A 15893-nucleotide genomic window follows, 5' to 3' on the forward strand; every position below is an offset into this window, starting at 1 on the left:
CTGATGTCAGGTCGTCAGTACTATAAAGCAAGGCAGCCAACATCATTACATCAGTTTTTCTTGCCCTAACCCATCAGAAGCACAAGGGAGAAGAGGTTGTCCTGGTGGCTAAGAGCCACCTTGGGAAGCATGTGTCCCCTTACTGGAAGATGTTAAATGAGGGATGGAGGGAGGGAAACCAAGATCGCAACAGTGAATACACTCAAACATCTACATTTATGGTAAGTGTACACAACTGTACTATGTTCTTCATGTTTAGCTGTTGCAGTCATCGCCTGTGGGAGGATTCCCAAAGCTGAGGTAAAGGGTGGAAGGATAGGCAGAGTCCTAGGTCAGGAGGCCCTACAGATTTGCAGAGGCAAACCCTGCCCTAGACTTAGAAAAGAGAGGTATGCGGTAATGCTTTGTAAAGGTAAGGACAGAGGTCCAGATGGCTGCTTCCGATATGTCCTTGGTAGGTACTCCTCTGAGAAAGACAGTGGAAGTGGAGGTTGCCCTAGTGGAGTGGGTATGGATCGACTTAGCGATGGTTTTCCCATGTAGTCTGTAGCAGAAATGGATACAGTGTGAAATCCATTTGGAAATGGTTTGTTTGGAGATGGGCTTCCCCTCTGCCCATGGGGCAAAGTGTACCAGAAGCTGGTCAGTTTTTCTGAATGGCTTAGTGCATTCCAGATAGTATATGAGATGTCCGTGCACATCTAGTGAGTGTAGAATTATTTCCTTCTTGTTTTGAGGCTTGGGAAAGAAGGTGGGAAGGTGTATGGCCTGGTTAAGGGTCACATCAGATACCACCTTGTGCATAAAGGAGGGATTAGTCCTCAGGGAGTCTGCATGGAAAATAATGAAGGGCTCGACAGCCATGAGAGCTTGAAGTTCTGAGACCCTTCTGGCTGAGGTGATAGCTAGTAGGAAAGCAGTCTTCCAGGAGAGGTATTTTAATTCTGTTGAAGCGGCAGTTTCGAAAGGAGGTAAAGTTAGTTTTTCTAACACATAATTCAGGTGCCAGGGTGGAATAAGAGGTCTTCTGGGAGGCCTGATATTAGACGTCCCTCTGTGGAATTGCTTAATCAAAGGATGAGAGAAGAGGGGTGGGTCTGAATCATAATGGGCAGAGATGGATGAGGCATGGATTTTAATAGAGGAGAAGGCGAGGCCACTATTGAGCAACTCTGCTAAATAATCCAGGATGAGAGGAATGGAAGGTTGGGAGGTACTGTCCCCTTTTGATTGTTTCCAGGAGCAAAATATTTTCCATTTTCCTGATTTTTTTGTGCTGGGCCTTCTGGCCTCTGTGATGATGTCCAGGACTTGTTTGCTTAACAGTGACATCTTGTTAGTATTCAATGTATAAGCCATGCTGAAAGTTTGAGAGTCTGTAGGTCTGGGTGCAGTACCTTCCCCCTTTCCTGGTCAAGAGGTCTGACCTTAGGGGAAGCAGCTTTAGGGACTGTAAGGTCAGACTGCATAGTAAGGGGTACCAATGCTGTCTGGGTCAATCAGGAGCGACGAGGATGGCTTTTGGTCTCTCCTCTCTTATTTTGATCAGAACCTTGGGAATAAGGGGCAGAGGAAGGTATACGTACACAAAGAGAGAGCTCCAGGGGAAGGTCAAGGCATCCATCTTCCATGCTAGGAGGTGAAACACCCTGGTACAAAACTTGTGCAGCTGGTGGTTGAAGTGCGAGGCAAAGAGGTCCACCTCTGGGGTCCCCCACTCCTGGGTGATTTGCAGAAAGATTTCTCTGTGGAGCTGCCATTCATGGGTTCTAGTAAGTTTCTGCTTAGATGATCTACCAGTGTGTTGTTGATCCCTGGTAAGTATTGGGCAATTAGGTGTATCCTCATGGAGTTGGCTGTAAGCCAGAGACTCATGGCAAACCTGCACAGGGGGTAAGATTGGGTGCCCCCCTGCTTGTTGATGTGCCACATTACTGTGGTGTTGTCTGTTTTTATAAGGAGGACACCTGGCCTGAAATGGGGCTGGAAGGAAGTCAGAGCATTTTGCACTGCCATCATTTCTTTCTGGTTGATGTGCAAGTGAAGTTCCTGGGCATTCCAAAGGCCTTGGGTACACCTGCCTGCTAGGTGAGCACCCCAAGCTATGTCTGAGGCATTGGTGGTAATGGTCTGGCTGGAAGGGCGGAGGATGAAAGGACTATCATTGTTCATGGCACATGCCTCTGCCCACCAGAGAAATTTGTCCCTTATGCAAAGGATCAGTGGGAGAGTGGTCTCTAGGGACTGAGAGTGCTGACACCAAGGGTTCTTTAAGTACCACTGAAGCTTTCTCATGTGAAGCCTGGTGAGAGGGATGAGAAGGGTACAAGATGCCATGTATCCCAGGGCTTGCAGGAACTTCCTCACAGAGATGTGACTTCTGGAAACCAGCTGGGTGAAGTAGAGAGGCAGGAAGCTCTGCTTTTCTGGGATAGGAAGGCCATAAGGGTTGCTGTGTCTAGCACAGCTCCCAGGAAAACAATCTTCCTGGAGGGGTTCTGCTTTGATTTTTTTTCTTGTTGATGGTGAACCCTAGGGAAGTTAGGAGTTTTTTTGACAAAGAGAAGATCTGGAGCAATGTTTCTTTGCTGTTTGCCTGAATGAGACGTTTGTCCAAGTAAGGGTAAATCTGTATATTTCTCTGTCTGCAGAATGTTATAGCCGGGGCCAAACATTTGGTGAATACCCTGGGAGCAGTAGATAAGCCAAAGGATAATGCAGAGAACTGAAAGTGCTGATTGCCTGCTCTGAAGCACAGGAATTTTCTGCATGATTCCCTGATGGGGATGTGAAGTTAGGCATCTTTTAGGTCTAGTGTCACCAGCCAGGCATTTTGTGTGAGCATAGACAGGAGCTGCTGCAAGGTTAGCATTTTGAATTTGTGGACCACCAAGGAGGTGTTCAGTTTGGAAAGATCCAGGATGGGGTGCCAAGTGCCCTCGTTTCTGGGAACAAGGAATAGTCTGGAGTAAAAACCTTTTCCTGTTTAATCCGGAGGGACAGGTTCTACTGCCCCCTGAGATATTACTGTTTTTACAAGTTGGAATGCCTCTGCCCACTGGCTTGGGGGGAGGTCTGGGTACCCTCTTGGAATAGGGAGTTCGCTGATGGAGAAGCTGTATCCCTGAGAAATAATTTTTAATACTCCTTGGTCCTTGGTTATAGAGGCCCAATTGTCCTTGAAGAGGGTGAGCCTTCCTCCTAGTTTTCCTAGTTTTAGATGAGTGGAAGAAGGACAGAGGGGGGATGGAAAGTCATTGTGAGTGCTTACCGTAGAAGCTTGGTTTATAACTCCCTACCTTAGAGGAGGAAGTGGTCAATTGTTTGCTTCTTTGCTGGCCCTGGGATAGGGCCCTAGATGTCCTGTCCTTGCAGGGCTTACTTTGGCCCTCTCTGCTGGGTGCAGGGAAGGCCCAGTGCTTTGAGGGGATGTTCCTGCGGAATCTGGGTGGTTGAACTTGAAAGAAATCTTTTACTGTTTGCATAGATTTTGCTTTGTCTTCCATCTTTCTAAGCACCTCTTCTGCTTTTTCCCCAAACAGGTATTCCTTATCTATGGGTGCATCAATAAGTTTAGACTTGACATGAACAGGGAGAGGTTGTTCCTTCAGCCATGTATGTCTTCTAATAACAGATCCTTCACTGCTGCCCTGCTAGAGGCTTCCAGGGTGTCATATCCACATTGTGATGCGTGTTTGGCCACTTGACAAGCAGAATGTATTAATTCTGCCACCTCTTTTGAGTTGGCACTGTCAGGAGAGGTAGCAAACTTCTGTTTTAATTGTACCAAAGTGTGTTGTTGATATTTTAGCATATGGAACTGACAATTGAGTGCTCTGATAGCTAAGGTTGAATAGGTGTTTACTTTTTTACCCCATCTGTCCAGGCTTCTGGAGTCTTTGCCAGAAGGAAGAGGATTCTTGGCAGAACTATTCTTAGCTCCTTTGGGTCCCTGTGTAATGACCTCAGGGTCTGCAGCAGGGTTCCTGTACAGGTATTTGTGAGAATCCAGAACTCTGTAGTACCTGTCAGGTTTAGCTGGAGCAGGAGGCAGGGCATCAGGGGCTAAACTGGATTCAAGGAAAACATCGTCCACTACTTCTAGAATAGGTGGGATGGCCAGGGGTCTGTGCTGATGCAGGTCCATAAACTCTCTAAGTCATTTCTTTGACTGTGGGTAATTCTGGGATTCCCATTGAAAATGTTCTGTGAGGGAGTGAAGGGTTTCCCCGAAGGAGAGGTCCTCTGGAGGGGAGGCACAGGGGATGGATTCCTCTGCATCTGAATCCTCATAAACAGTTAAGGGCTGTTGTTCTCTTCAAAGGCAGGATAATCAGATTCCTCAGAGTCTTGGTCTGACATAATTTCTGGAGAAGGAATCCTTTTCCTTTTTGGAGTGGGGACCGGAGTCCCACGGAAAAGGGAGATGAGATAATCTGCCATTTTAAGCATTTGAGCTTGGGGTAGGGGAGTAGTAGCAAGATGGTGGCTAGAAGCAGATTTTCTAGGAGTAGCCTGGCTCTGAGGCCTGAGAGAATCCTTTGTTCTCTGAGAAATGGTAGTCGGAAGATAAGACGTAAGTTTGTGTCTAGAATCGGTAGTGCGAACGGCCTCCTCAGAAGCCGGTGCCTGCTTAGCGGCTCTGGACCCAAATGAGGCAGAGACAGCCAAACACTCAGAAGACGAAATGGATTTCTGTGGCATACCAGACTCTCGAAAGGTCACGGCAGAGGCCTGCATAGAAAGCGAGTCCAGCATCAGAGGCTGTGAAAGTGCCTCACTGAATTCCAGAGAACTGACAACTTGCTTAGCAGTAGCGTTGTCAGAAGGCTTAGCCTTGTGTGGCCTGTCTCTATCTTTACGGTTTTTCAGAATGTCAGCAGATTGTTGGCTGGACGCCATATCGGAATTTGAAGACGGAATACGAAAATAATTGTCTACAAAAAGAGCTCTATGGCGAATGGCTCTCACATTAAAGAGGCACAGAACCAGCAATGAGGGACGTCGTGGTCTGGACCTAAACAAGTGATGCAGTAAGAATGAAAGTCTTGGTGTGGGATCGATCACCTTTCCACAGGCGAGACAATTGTTAAATTTTTCAGACATCGGTTAGAGCAAGAAAAAAGGGTCCCCAACGAGGTACTTAGCTTTAGACGTTTTCTGTTGAAATACAACTTCTGGTAGCAACCGACTGGCACTCGTGCAAACTACTTCTGCTACTGGCTCCACGTCAAGAAAGACTGATGTAATGACGTCGGCTGCCTTGCTTTATAGTACTGATGACCTGACATCAGACTACAGGCAACAGCAGCCGGTGCACAAAAACATTGACTCTGGTATTCGGGCCGGCTGAGAGCTTCCACAGCAAGGATAACCCACAGGTGATGACTGCAACAGTGAAAGACGAAGAACATCTAGAGTTAATCATTCAAAATTGTAGCTGATAATTTTATAACTTGACATTTGCAACAGTCATTTGCACATGAATTGTATGTCACTGCTAGCCCAAGACTATTGTATCAAAGCAGTAAGTACAAGATCCTCAATTAAAACGGTGTTACACCAAATGATAACTACTGCACATTTTTTTTTAGCTGATATCTTTCTCATTAACTGCACAAGAACTGATGGGTCTCTCTTCAAAATAACTGTCTGTAGCATACGAAGTCTTCCTGACTTTTTTTTATAGTATGTCTGTTTCTCTGACAGTTCATCAGGAGCAGCTGAGTATCCTTTTACTGTACCCGACACTATCACTGAGTGGAAAGCTGGAATGTTTTGTATAGCTGATGTGGGTTTTGGATTGTCACACACAATTTCTTTGAAGACTTTCAAACCATTCTTCCTGGAACCTACTCTACCATACTCTGTAATTCGTGGAGAGGCATTTTCTCTGAAGGTCACCGTTTTCAATTATCTCCCACAGCCTATTATGGTATGTTATTTTAATATTATTTTTAAATGATTCTTCAGTACATGAGAAGATGTGTTTATTTAACTCTATTCAAAACTCTTTTAACTGTACCTCCTAAAAATAGCAGTCTTACTTCAGTTGTGAATTTATTGTTGCATTAGTTGTTTTTGTAGTTTGTTTTCAAACTCAGTAAACATCTTTAACTGTATTGTTTTCAAATTATCCCTGAAATGATGAAACATGGAAGTATATTTGGAAAAGTGAAAGAGACACTTAGTGTAAAACTGTCTTCTTTCTTACTGGATGACATCTCTGTAGAACAAATGCTTTACCAATTAGTAGACTAATAAACAAAAATTTGATATAGATTATAGATAGAAAGCTGATAGAGATTTAGGTTCATAGGATGGTACTAGTCTATCGGCCCTAGGGCCTATACAAGCCTAGCCAAACAATTCCCCCGGATATTTCTTCCCACAATATGAGGATTATCATCTGTTGGCAATCATAACAAGCATATTATGCGTTTGAGACATGTATGCCAAGAAATTTACCTGGAGAGTGTGAATCTTAGCATCCATGCCTTGAACACATAATTTGTCATTACGATCAGCGATCCAGTCATAATTATATGCAGTACATGGAGATTTATCTTCTCCATATACTACTGGTTAGTGAAAAGATTGAAAGAAAATTGATGCGCTCTGCCAGCTTTGAAAGCAGTGGGTAAGTGCTTAACTGCTTACATATTCCCTGTGTAAGGAAAACAGTTGTAAATAAAGTATTGTATGTACTTTAGCAGACAGCAGGCAGAAAGGGGAGTTGAAATTAAGCTGTTTCATGCCATGCTGCTGATTTCTGGTCAGCGCTGTCTGCTTTTAGTACAGACTTCATGTTAACAGCACATTGAGGTGCTTAACATGTTATTAAGGTTGGGTCTCGCACAGTAGTAGCCCTTAGCCAGGATACTATTTAACTGCTTTTTTAAAATCAAAATCTCGGTGTTCCATGCACTACAAGTGGGTTCTAAATTATTGCAAACTTGTTTATTACAGTTTATCAATTTTGTTATGGTTTGAAAATGTGGCAAGTTTATGTTATTTAGTTTACATGCTCTGCATCCTTTTCATTCATTTTATTTTATTGCCCACTTTATGCTTCTCATGATTGCTCAAGAATGGAAGACTGTTGCAAAAGTTGTAACCTCATCCTAAAGGGATTGCCAGTCCATCACAGAATGCACACACACTCATACTACCCACACCCATACCTGTGAGCAACTTGGGCAACTTTTTTCAGATTTCCTATATCATCTATCAGTGTATTTCTGAGACGTGGGAGGAAATCTGAACCCCATTAATAACCTATACATATACAGGGGCAAAATGCACATTTTCCATGCAGTGCACCAGAACTAGGAACCAAACCAGAGAACAAAATGTTGTAAGGTAGGAATACAAACAGTTGCACATCTGTGCTGCTCATTCTAGGTATCTTACTATTCTCAAATAATGAAGATATGCAGAGACCGATGATTTAGCTAACATTCATGTGAGTAGTTGTGAAACTATTTCTCTCCTGGCATATTATTGTACTATACAATGTTGCTGTATTAACAACATTTATTGATAAAAACATAGACATTAAGAGAAGTACAGGTATGTAGAACTTAAATGATGGCACTGCAAGTTTTTTTTTTCCTTGAAGATGAAAAAGCATTTTGAGACTAAATTAAAATCCTATCATTGTTTTTAGTATCTTCTTCTTCTTTCGGCTTCTGGATCAGCTGTCCGCCCATAATTGGCAGTGGAGTTTTATGGTGTCAGGTGGCCAACCTGGTGCCCAACCTTCCATGGAAGACACACACACACACACACACACACACACACACACACACACACACACACATACACACACACACACACACATGCCTAGGGCCAATGTAGAGTATCCAATCCAACTACAGCATGTCTTTGGGATGTGGGAGGAAACCGGAGCACCCGGAGGAAACCCACGCAACCACAGACAGGACATGCAGACTCTGTACAGAAGGCACCCCAGCAGAGGATCGAACCAGAGGGCCTCTTGCTGTGAGGTGGCAATGCTAACCGCTGCACCACTGCAGCTGCCCATCATTGTTTTAGTATAGTATAGTATAATTTAGTCAGGAAATATGTGTCTTTTCCTTTAAGGCCATATCTAAACCAGTTCTATTCAAGTCTTGATTCTTAAAATATAACTTACAATTAACATCACATCAGTGAATTTACTACTAGAATTAAACATTAAAGTAAACAAGGCAAAATTGATATTTTGTAAAATGAAGTATCATAAGATTATTGAAAAATCGTCCGCTTTAAACATATTTTGAAATCAATAGTATACAATAATTTATACCAAAACTGGACACCTGCAAACAGATGAAATGCATAAATAGAGTATCATGGCCTTCAGGCTTTGTGATAATCACATTGGAAGCAAAATCTCTGATGCTGGACTGTGTTGGATGTAGCAGGTGCTGAGGTTATGCCAACCAAATTAATAATTAAGAATCAGTTAAGCTTAGGAACATTTCTGTGTTTCTTTTGCTTCACTCTTGTATTAATTACCTTTGGGCTTTCATGCCTTGTGGAAGCGTGAGGCATATTCAAATACCAGAGGCTTCTTCCCTTCCCCAAGACCTAGTGAACAGTCTCTCTTCCAACATTAGGGTATAGAGAGTCATTGACTAGAGTAATTTCACTTCTATCCTTCCATTGAACCACAAAGTACCAGTATATGTAATGATGGCTGGTCCGAAGCCAGAAGACTGCATAAATTTAAGTAACCTATTTTGGAAATATAAAATTTATTAGCTGTTAACAAAATCTAATGTGTGTTTCGAGCATGGAAAGCAAATCCCCACTGGGACTTTTACTCTGTTTGTTCTGCCTGGGTCCAGAACATGACATGCGCAATTGTCCCCAGTGCAGTTGGTTTAATACTCACACTATTAGGCTTTAGAACAAGTCACTACAAACATACATAAAGCAGCATAATAAGCATCAGTAGCCTACACCTACTATGATGTCAGCTGGTCCCTTGATCACTCTCTCGTGTAAAAGGAAGGAGAAGGATCCCAAAGAAGAAGAAAAACCCACCACAAATGTGTGACAACCTTTCTGTCTCCAATAACTCTTGCAGGTAAGAGATAGGTGAAGGAGGTGAGGGGCTTTTACAACTCCCTCAAATGAACACATATTCTGCTGAGACTCTTGGTGAGACCTCTTCAAAGGTCACTTGTCTTCTGCACTTTCAATATCTGCTTGGAACCAGTACACCCAAGCATCAGATGGGTCTGGAGCCACTGGGCAGGCACTGGCTTTTGACTCCCAGATCACTTCTATGGAGGGGGGAGATATAATCCCCCACATTTATGTCTGCAAAGAGATCCCTGATGACTGGATTTAAAATGCAGCCACACAACTAAAACGTGTGGTTTCAGATGTCCAATGACACACCCAAATATAGCCCCAAGCTACCAAAGACAAAAAAGCCCGTTGTCCGCTTACCCCGGCCACAGCTACTTGGACCTCAGGTCTACACAAAGGACTTACTGAGGATTACAGAGGACCTTCTGGAATTCATGAGGTCCAGGCAACTGATCCCTGAAAAGCACACTGCCAGAGGAACCTGTTCTGTAAAAGGAGAAGGGGACCCCTCCCTACAGGAGTCTTCAGATTCCTGAGGCTCAAATGAGGGTCAGTTGGCATATGTTGATCAGCTTCCTACAGGCTCATATGCCAACTCTGAGTCAGGTAATACTCTTGTCTCATCCTCACCAACTGAGCATCTTTCTGTTGAATATATTCTGCATAAAGTGAAAGAGTCCTTCAGCTAGAAAGCTCAGGAATATTTCCAGTCAAAGAAAATATTTACAGAATGCTTTGGTCTTTCTGATTCAAAACCTCTCTGTATTCTTCCAGTACTAGAAGTGGTGGATGATATGACTCAGGGCACATCCCTGTAGCCTGACTCTCAGCCCTCTACCCCTAGGAAACCAAACTGGTTCTACAGAATGCTCAAGTCCCACAGACACTTATTTAGGAATCTAGTAGTTTATCCTAAGCTATTCTCCTAGGAATCCAAGGGAGCCAACGACTTCACTTCCAAAACTCCCTTAGCAAACGATAAAGAGAGTAGAGTCCTATATAGAATTGGCAAAAAAAGGTTTACAGCTTGCTTCCTCAGCTATAAGAGCCTTGACATTGCCAGAAAGCCTTCTGGATCAGGTGAAACAAAAGATGGAGAGCATAGAAGATACTGCTCTTCAGAAAGAGCTGCTAGATCTGCTCAGTGCCTGCTCCCAGGTTGACAAACACTCTCTGTGGCTTTGACACTTTGGAAGCATCAAGTAAGTTAGCTGCTATGTGAATAGTTGAAGCATGCCTGGCTAAGAGAACAGCCTCTGCCAGTGCATGTTAAAGCAGAAATCCTTGATTCTCCTTTAGTCAAGGATTTCCTGTTTGGACCATAAGCCCAAAGTGTATCCAGGTAGCTGGGGGAAGAGGTGAAGATAATGCAGAGAATAAAAGACTTTCTGAAAATCCATCTGCCTAGGTTCAGCAGTAACTACTCTTAAAATATGTGATCCTTTTACAGAGTTTTAGTTTAAAACTAAGTGCTGAAAGACCAGAATGGGAAACTTTTCCAGAAAGTGGCAACCTGATCTTAAGATCTGCCCTGGTGGGCCCCAGCCCAAGAGACTCAGCACTGAGCTGATGTGATTCAAAAGAATACCTGCCTGCCCCCCAGAAAATTCCACATTAACTCTTCTCTTCCTCATCCCCCTCCAGTAAAGCTATGGGACAGACTGTTCTGTTTCTGTCTAAACTGGGAATAAAAAAGAAAGAAAGAAAAAAAAATCAGGACAAATGGGTCTTAAATATAACCCAGGTTAAGGAAGGCACTTTGTAATCCAACCAAAATTCTTAGGCATTCCTCCCATTCCAAAAGAACAGCAAAACTAGGTACATGTTCAGGTGCAAGAACTTTTGCCCTAGGGATCCAAAAAGACAGTCTAGCAAAAAGACAAAAGGATAGGAGTTTACTCAAGGTTGTTTCTGGTTCCCATAAAGGAAGGGTCTCAGAGGCCCATTTTAGACTTCTCAGAATTAAACATATTCCTTCTGGTACCCAAATGCACAATGCTCACACTTTAAAAACATCTGCTTTTGATTCTGCTCCATGCCGTCATGCACACTTTAGATCTGAAAGATGCCTACTTCCACAATCTTGTAGTGAAGGACCACACATGGTCCCTTTGCTTCAAGGCATGGGGTTCTTACTACATTTTATGCCTTGTCCTTTGGCTTTTGCACTGTTCCCAGAGTCTTCACCAACTGTCTGGCTCCAGTGATAGTGGCAGGACAAAGGATGTCCACGTTTACCTGTATTTGGTAGGCTGTTTCATTCAGTTTCAGCTGATGAACAATATTCTTTTTCTCAAGATTTGGTAGAGGAAGTCATTCTTTTGTTTTGCTCCACATTATGATCCCTTTCCTCAAAATTTTCTAGAGGAAGCCAGTCATTTGTTTTGCTCCATATTATGATCCTTTTCAGTATGAACGCTTATTTTATTATTATTTGTGGTGGTATTGCACTTATGGTAGTTTTTTAGGCTCCAGTTGATTGCGTTATTTCACACTACTGTTCATAGGTTCATAGGTTGGTACTAGGCTATCGGCCCTAGGGCCTATACAAGCCTAGCCATAACAATTCCCTGGCTATTTCTTCCTACACTATTTACTTCCTGGACCCCTGTCTAGCAGGGCGACTGACGTGATCCACGGGGTGAATTTCCTTTCTCCCATCCAATCGTTAAGGTTCCTTTTGAAGAGGGCCAAAGAGGCGCTCTGCTTGACATGTATGGGCAGTCTATTCCAGAGTCTGGGGAGTCTCTGGGTCAGGAACCTATCCCTCCAGCATGTTTTGTTTATTGTAATGACAAGGTTTAGATCCCTGGAGCGTGTGGCTCTGAGGGATTGAGATTTCTTTAAGTGTAGCATGCCCAACAGCTCTGGGTTTGACATGGCATTGTATGTTAAGCAGAGATCGCCTCTGAGTAGACGATATGCGACAGAGTATAGCTGGAGTTTTTTAGGCGGTCAGCATAGGGCATCTGCTTTAGGCCTGTGATTCTTTTAGTGTGGTATTTCTGCGGCCTTTCCAGTTGTTGCAGGTGTCTTGAGAGGTACATACCAAATGGGGCATTGTATTCTATAATGGTTCTAATGAGGGATGAGTACAGTGGGACAATGGCCTCCTTTTTTCTGGATGAAAAACCCTTAGTGATGAGGTGTGCCACATAGAAGGATTTCCTGACTGTTGTGGAGATGTGGTTATTGAAGGTGAGACCACTGTCCACCTGTGTCCCTAAGTCTCTTATCACACTTTCAGTGTTTAGTGTACGGCCACTTATGTGGTAATTCATGGGTACATGTTTTTTCCCAAAGGGGATAACTATACATTTCTTGGCATTGAGCCTGAGCCCATGGCTCTGGCACCAAGCATCTGTTTCTGTAAGGCCCTTTTGTAGCATATCCACATCCTTTGGAGATTCAATAATGGCTCCCAGTTTGCAGTCATCTGTGAACTTTGTTAGCCAGAGTCCCTTAGTATTGGCCTGTACTTCAGAGAAGTAGATGCCAAACAAGAGTGGCCCCAGGACTGAACCCTGAGGTACTCCACTTGTCACTTGTCTGGAGCTGGATTTGGAGTCAGCTACTTTTACAGTGTGGGTTCTGTCAGTAAGCCAGTTGGCAACTTATCGAGTGTTGTAGGGATTAGTGCCCAGCTTAGTAAGTTTATCTATGATTCCAGAGTGGGGGATGGTGTCAAAGGCCTTGGTGAAGTCTAGGTAGGCTGTGTGGGCCGCCTTACCCTTGTTCACAGCTCTGGAGACTGATTCGATGAAGTCATTCAGGTTCAGGAGACAAGATCAGCCCTTCACAAAACCCAACTGGGTGGGGCCCTGTGTTTGAAGGCTGCCAATGTCTTTGTTTATAGGTTCCATGATAATACGTTCTATGGCCTTGCAGATCAGGCTCATCAGACTGATGGGGCGGTAGTTCCCAGGATCAATGGTGGATCCCCTCTTGTGGAGTAGGCATGAAGCCTGAGGTGAGGCTATGAACCATTGTGCAAAGGTGTTGGTACACGAGTAGTTTTCCCAGTTAATGGTAGGGTAGTTGAAGTCACCCAGTATTAGGGTGTTTGGTTGTATCTTAATATTTCCCAGTATGTTTAGAAAGGTGTAGTGAGAACCTTGGGGCATGGTGGGGGATCTGTAGCAAGCTACAATTTGGATTGCAGTCTTACCTAGTGTTAGATGCTCCTTTTCACAAAACCTTTTCTGCTAGCAACGATGGAGTTGTTTTTCTTGTTAATAATGGTACATTGCTTGGTTACAGCATAGAAGCACCTCTTGAATGAAATTTTTAGGGTCTGTACAAATGCTGCCTATCTTGATGATAATGATGCCGTTTAAAGTACTGGCCACAACAAAACCATAATTTCAAATAACAAGGATACCAACCATGATTCCAACCACAAGTGAAACTGTCTTTTTCTGCCGTAGTCCTCACGGGTATAGGGAATCTCAGAATCTCATTTATATATCAGTAGTCTTTTTTTATCAGCTAAACTTGAAAATGTGTCTTCCTCCAAGCAAAGCCAGAGAACTCTGAGACAGTTCAAGTCCACAGGCCATAAAGATGATTATTCTGGCTGACTGAGCAAGGAGTAGTTTTAACAAGATACTTTATGTCTTAGCACAGCATGCAAGGTATAAACAGTTGTTTAGGAATACTTCATAGGCAGGCATCTTTCTGAATCACTAAGTTGTTACAGTTTTCTGACTTGAAACCCCTCAATTTAATAATTTAGCTCCATGTTGCCATATTTTTTTGTGTGGAGATCAGTTTCCACAGTGTAGCAATTTTAGTTATGAACAGCCAGACTTGACAGATTTGACCTCATTGCTCCTGACTGAAACTAATAATAATCTAATAATGATGAAGTGATTATACTTGTGTGGATACACACATGCATCCACATGTGCAAACACAATGTTGTGGTTGTCCATCAAGATGTAATATAAGAGACTAAGCATAGTAGAATAACTGAAGAGAAAGAAATCAGCTTTGGACTTTGAATTGCTGGTAGGCTGGAAGGTATAACAACTCCTGCTTGAACTCCTGTTTGACATTTAATCTGTCCTGGCAACGTGGAAGGATTTAAAGTCTTTCTACTGCCTCAGAAAGTCTCTTTTCCATATAGTATATGGGGAGTGTTATGATTGATTAGCTAAGAAGGTACAAATAAGTTACTACTTCAGCAGTCTTAGTAGATGCCGTATGAAGGATATATAGCATTTATTTTTCCTTTAGAGTCTGTGAAATGTTCAAAAAAGAATTATGGATTGAGTGTAAAATCAAATAGTGTACTACATTTTTTCATTTGCTTCTTAGGACTTGGTGTAGTGACATTTGTGTATAATGCATTCCCTTTGTAAATGAAAAGTGCCTCCTTTCAAATAGTTTATAAGGTCTTAGGATTTTACATTCTGCAGGCATAACTCTCTTGCATATATAGTGTTAAAAAATGAATTACTATTACACCTGTAGGGGAATTCTAATTATGGTCATGAAATGACAGAATTCCAATATTAAAAGAAGAAAAAAAAGTTAACCATATTTATAAGAAGTGCTGGTGCCCATTTAAACCTCACCTATGTTTTTTAAAAGGGGAAGTATGAATGATTTTGTATGATCTGTCATGTTCTATTGTGATGCTCAGATTGTTGCTTATTGCTACGTTACACAGCAATACTGACATGCATTCCTTACTAATATTAATTTACTGCTAAAATGTGTAATGATTACAGTGTCACCACTGTTTGTGCTGGTAATGATGATAAGGTGGCTGTTGATTATCGTTTCAAAGTGTGTGCTGCAGGCAAAATGAACCCTCTTAAGAAAAAATATTGTCACCCATCTTTCAGTCTAAGTAGTGAGCAGTACTGTAGATGAATGCAATAAATAAAGCTGCAGGCATGAGACAGGCAAGATTAAGTGATGTCTTTTTCATAATGCAACCCCAAAGAGTGTTTATTTGCACAAAACAGACTTGCTAACATAGTTTGCATCATAAGCATTAAATTAAGAGCGGGCCTCAAAAATAACAGCAAAATGCAAGGAGGACCACTTACGTTTCAGTCAGTGTTTGTGAATAAGATGTGGTGTTGTGAAGTGTGTGTGACATAGTAAAATGACGTTATTCTTTTCACCATATGTACCTGTTCCCAGCAATGAAGATGTAAAACATGGTAGGTAACCTGCAGCACTGGAGCTGCACGTGGCACAGTGCTGCTCTTTATATTGGTGCAAAATTTATCAGCAGCTGTTAATTATGTGTCCTTTCAGACAGTGAAGCAGAGACATCAGAAAAAAACAAAGCATTTTATTTACTGTGGTCTTACTCCCATCTTCAAGTAGCTGTAATGTCTCGTTAATGTTGCAGAGAACATTTTCCTGCAAGTACTGTAGTCTGTATTATGTAAATACCTCATTGGCATGCCACTTGCTGGGCCTCAGAGTGCTGTGACTTGAATAGCTGCTGCTCTGGTGGTAAGTTTACTGCAGAACCTTGGTTTTCAAACTAAAATTATGAATTAGGTGTCTAGTTTTGACTGCTTTATAAGGTCTAATTACTGTTGTGGAAGAATGAATTTAATTTCATCTCTAATTGAGGTACTGTTTTTTTTTATGTTGTCATCTATGCTGATGTGGGCTATAGGTTCATAAGTTCATAGGATGATACTAGGCTATTGGCCTGAAGGCCCTTATAAGCCTAGCCAAAAATTTTGCCCATGTTCCCACAAAGTCAGCACCTGCTTCTCCTGTCCAGCAGGGACACAGGTGGGATCCCAGGGGTGTAT

At 42.6% G+C, this 15893-nt stretch overlaps 1 protein-coding gene across 4 annotated transcripts in view; it reads left to right on the top strand.

The window, feature by feature from the left end:
- Positions 1-15893, top strand: part of LOC122808806 (alpha-2-macroglobulin-like) — a 2637399-nt gene that overhangs the window by 1708369 nt on the left and 913137 nt on the right. For all 4 annotated transcript variants that reach the window (XM_044079865.1, XM_044079862.1, XM_044079863.1 and 1 more), the window contains exon 19: positions 5710-5935. In XM_044079865.1, the coding sequence (XP_043935800.1) occupies positions 5710-5935 (226 nt within the window). The remainder of the gene's footprint in view (positions 1-5709; positions 5936-15893) is intronic.

Source organism: Protopterus annectens, chromosome 8.part0 (genome assembly GCF_019279795.1).
Source record: "Protopterus annectens isolate FY-2018-M chromosome 8.part0, PAN1.0, whole genome shotgun sequence".
Classification (NCBI taxonomy): domain Eukaryota; kingdom Metazoa; phylum Chordata; order Ceratodontiformes; family Protopteridae; genus Protopterus; species Protopterus annectens.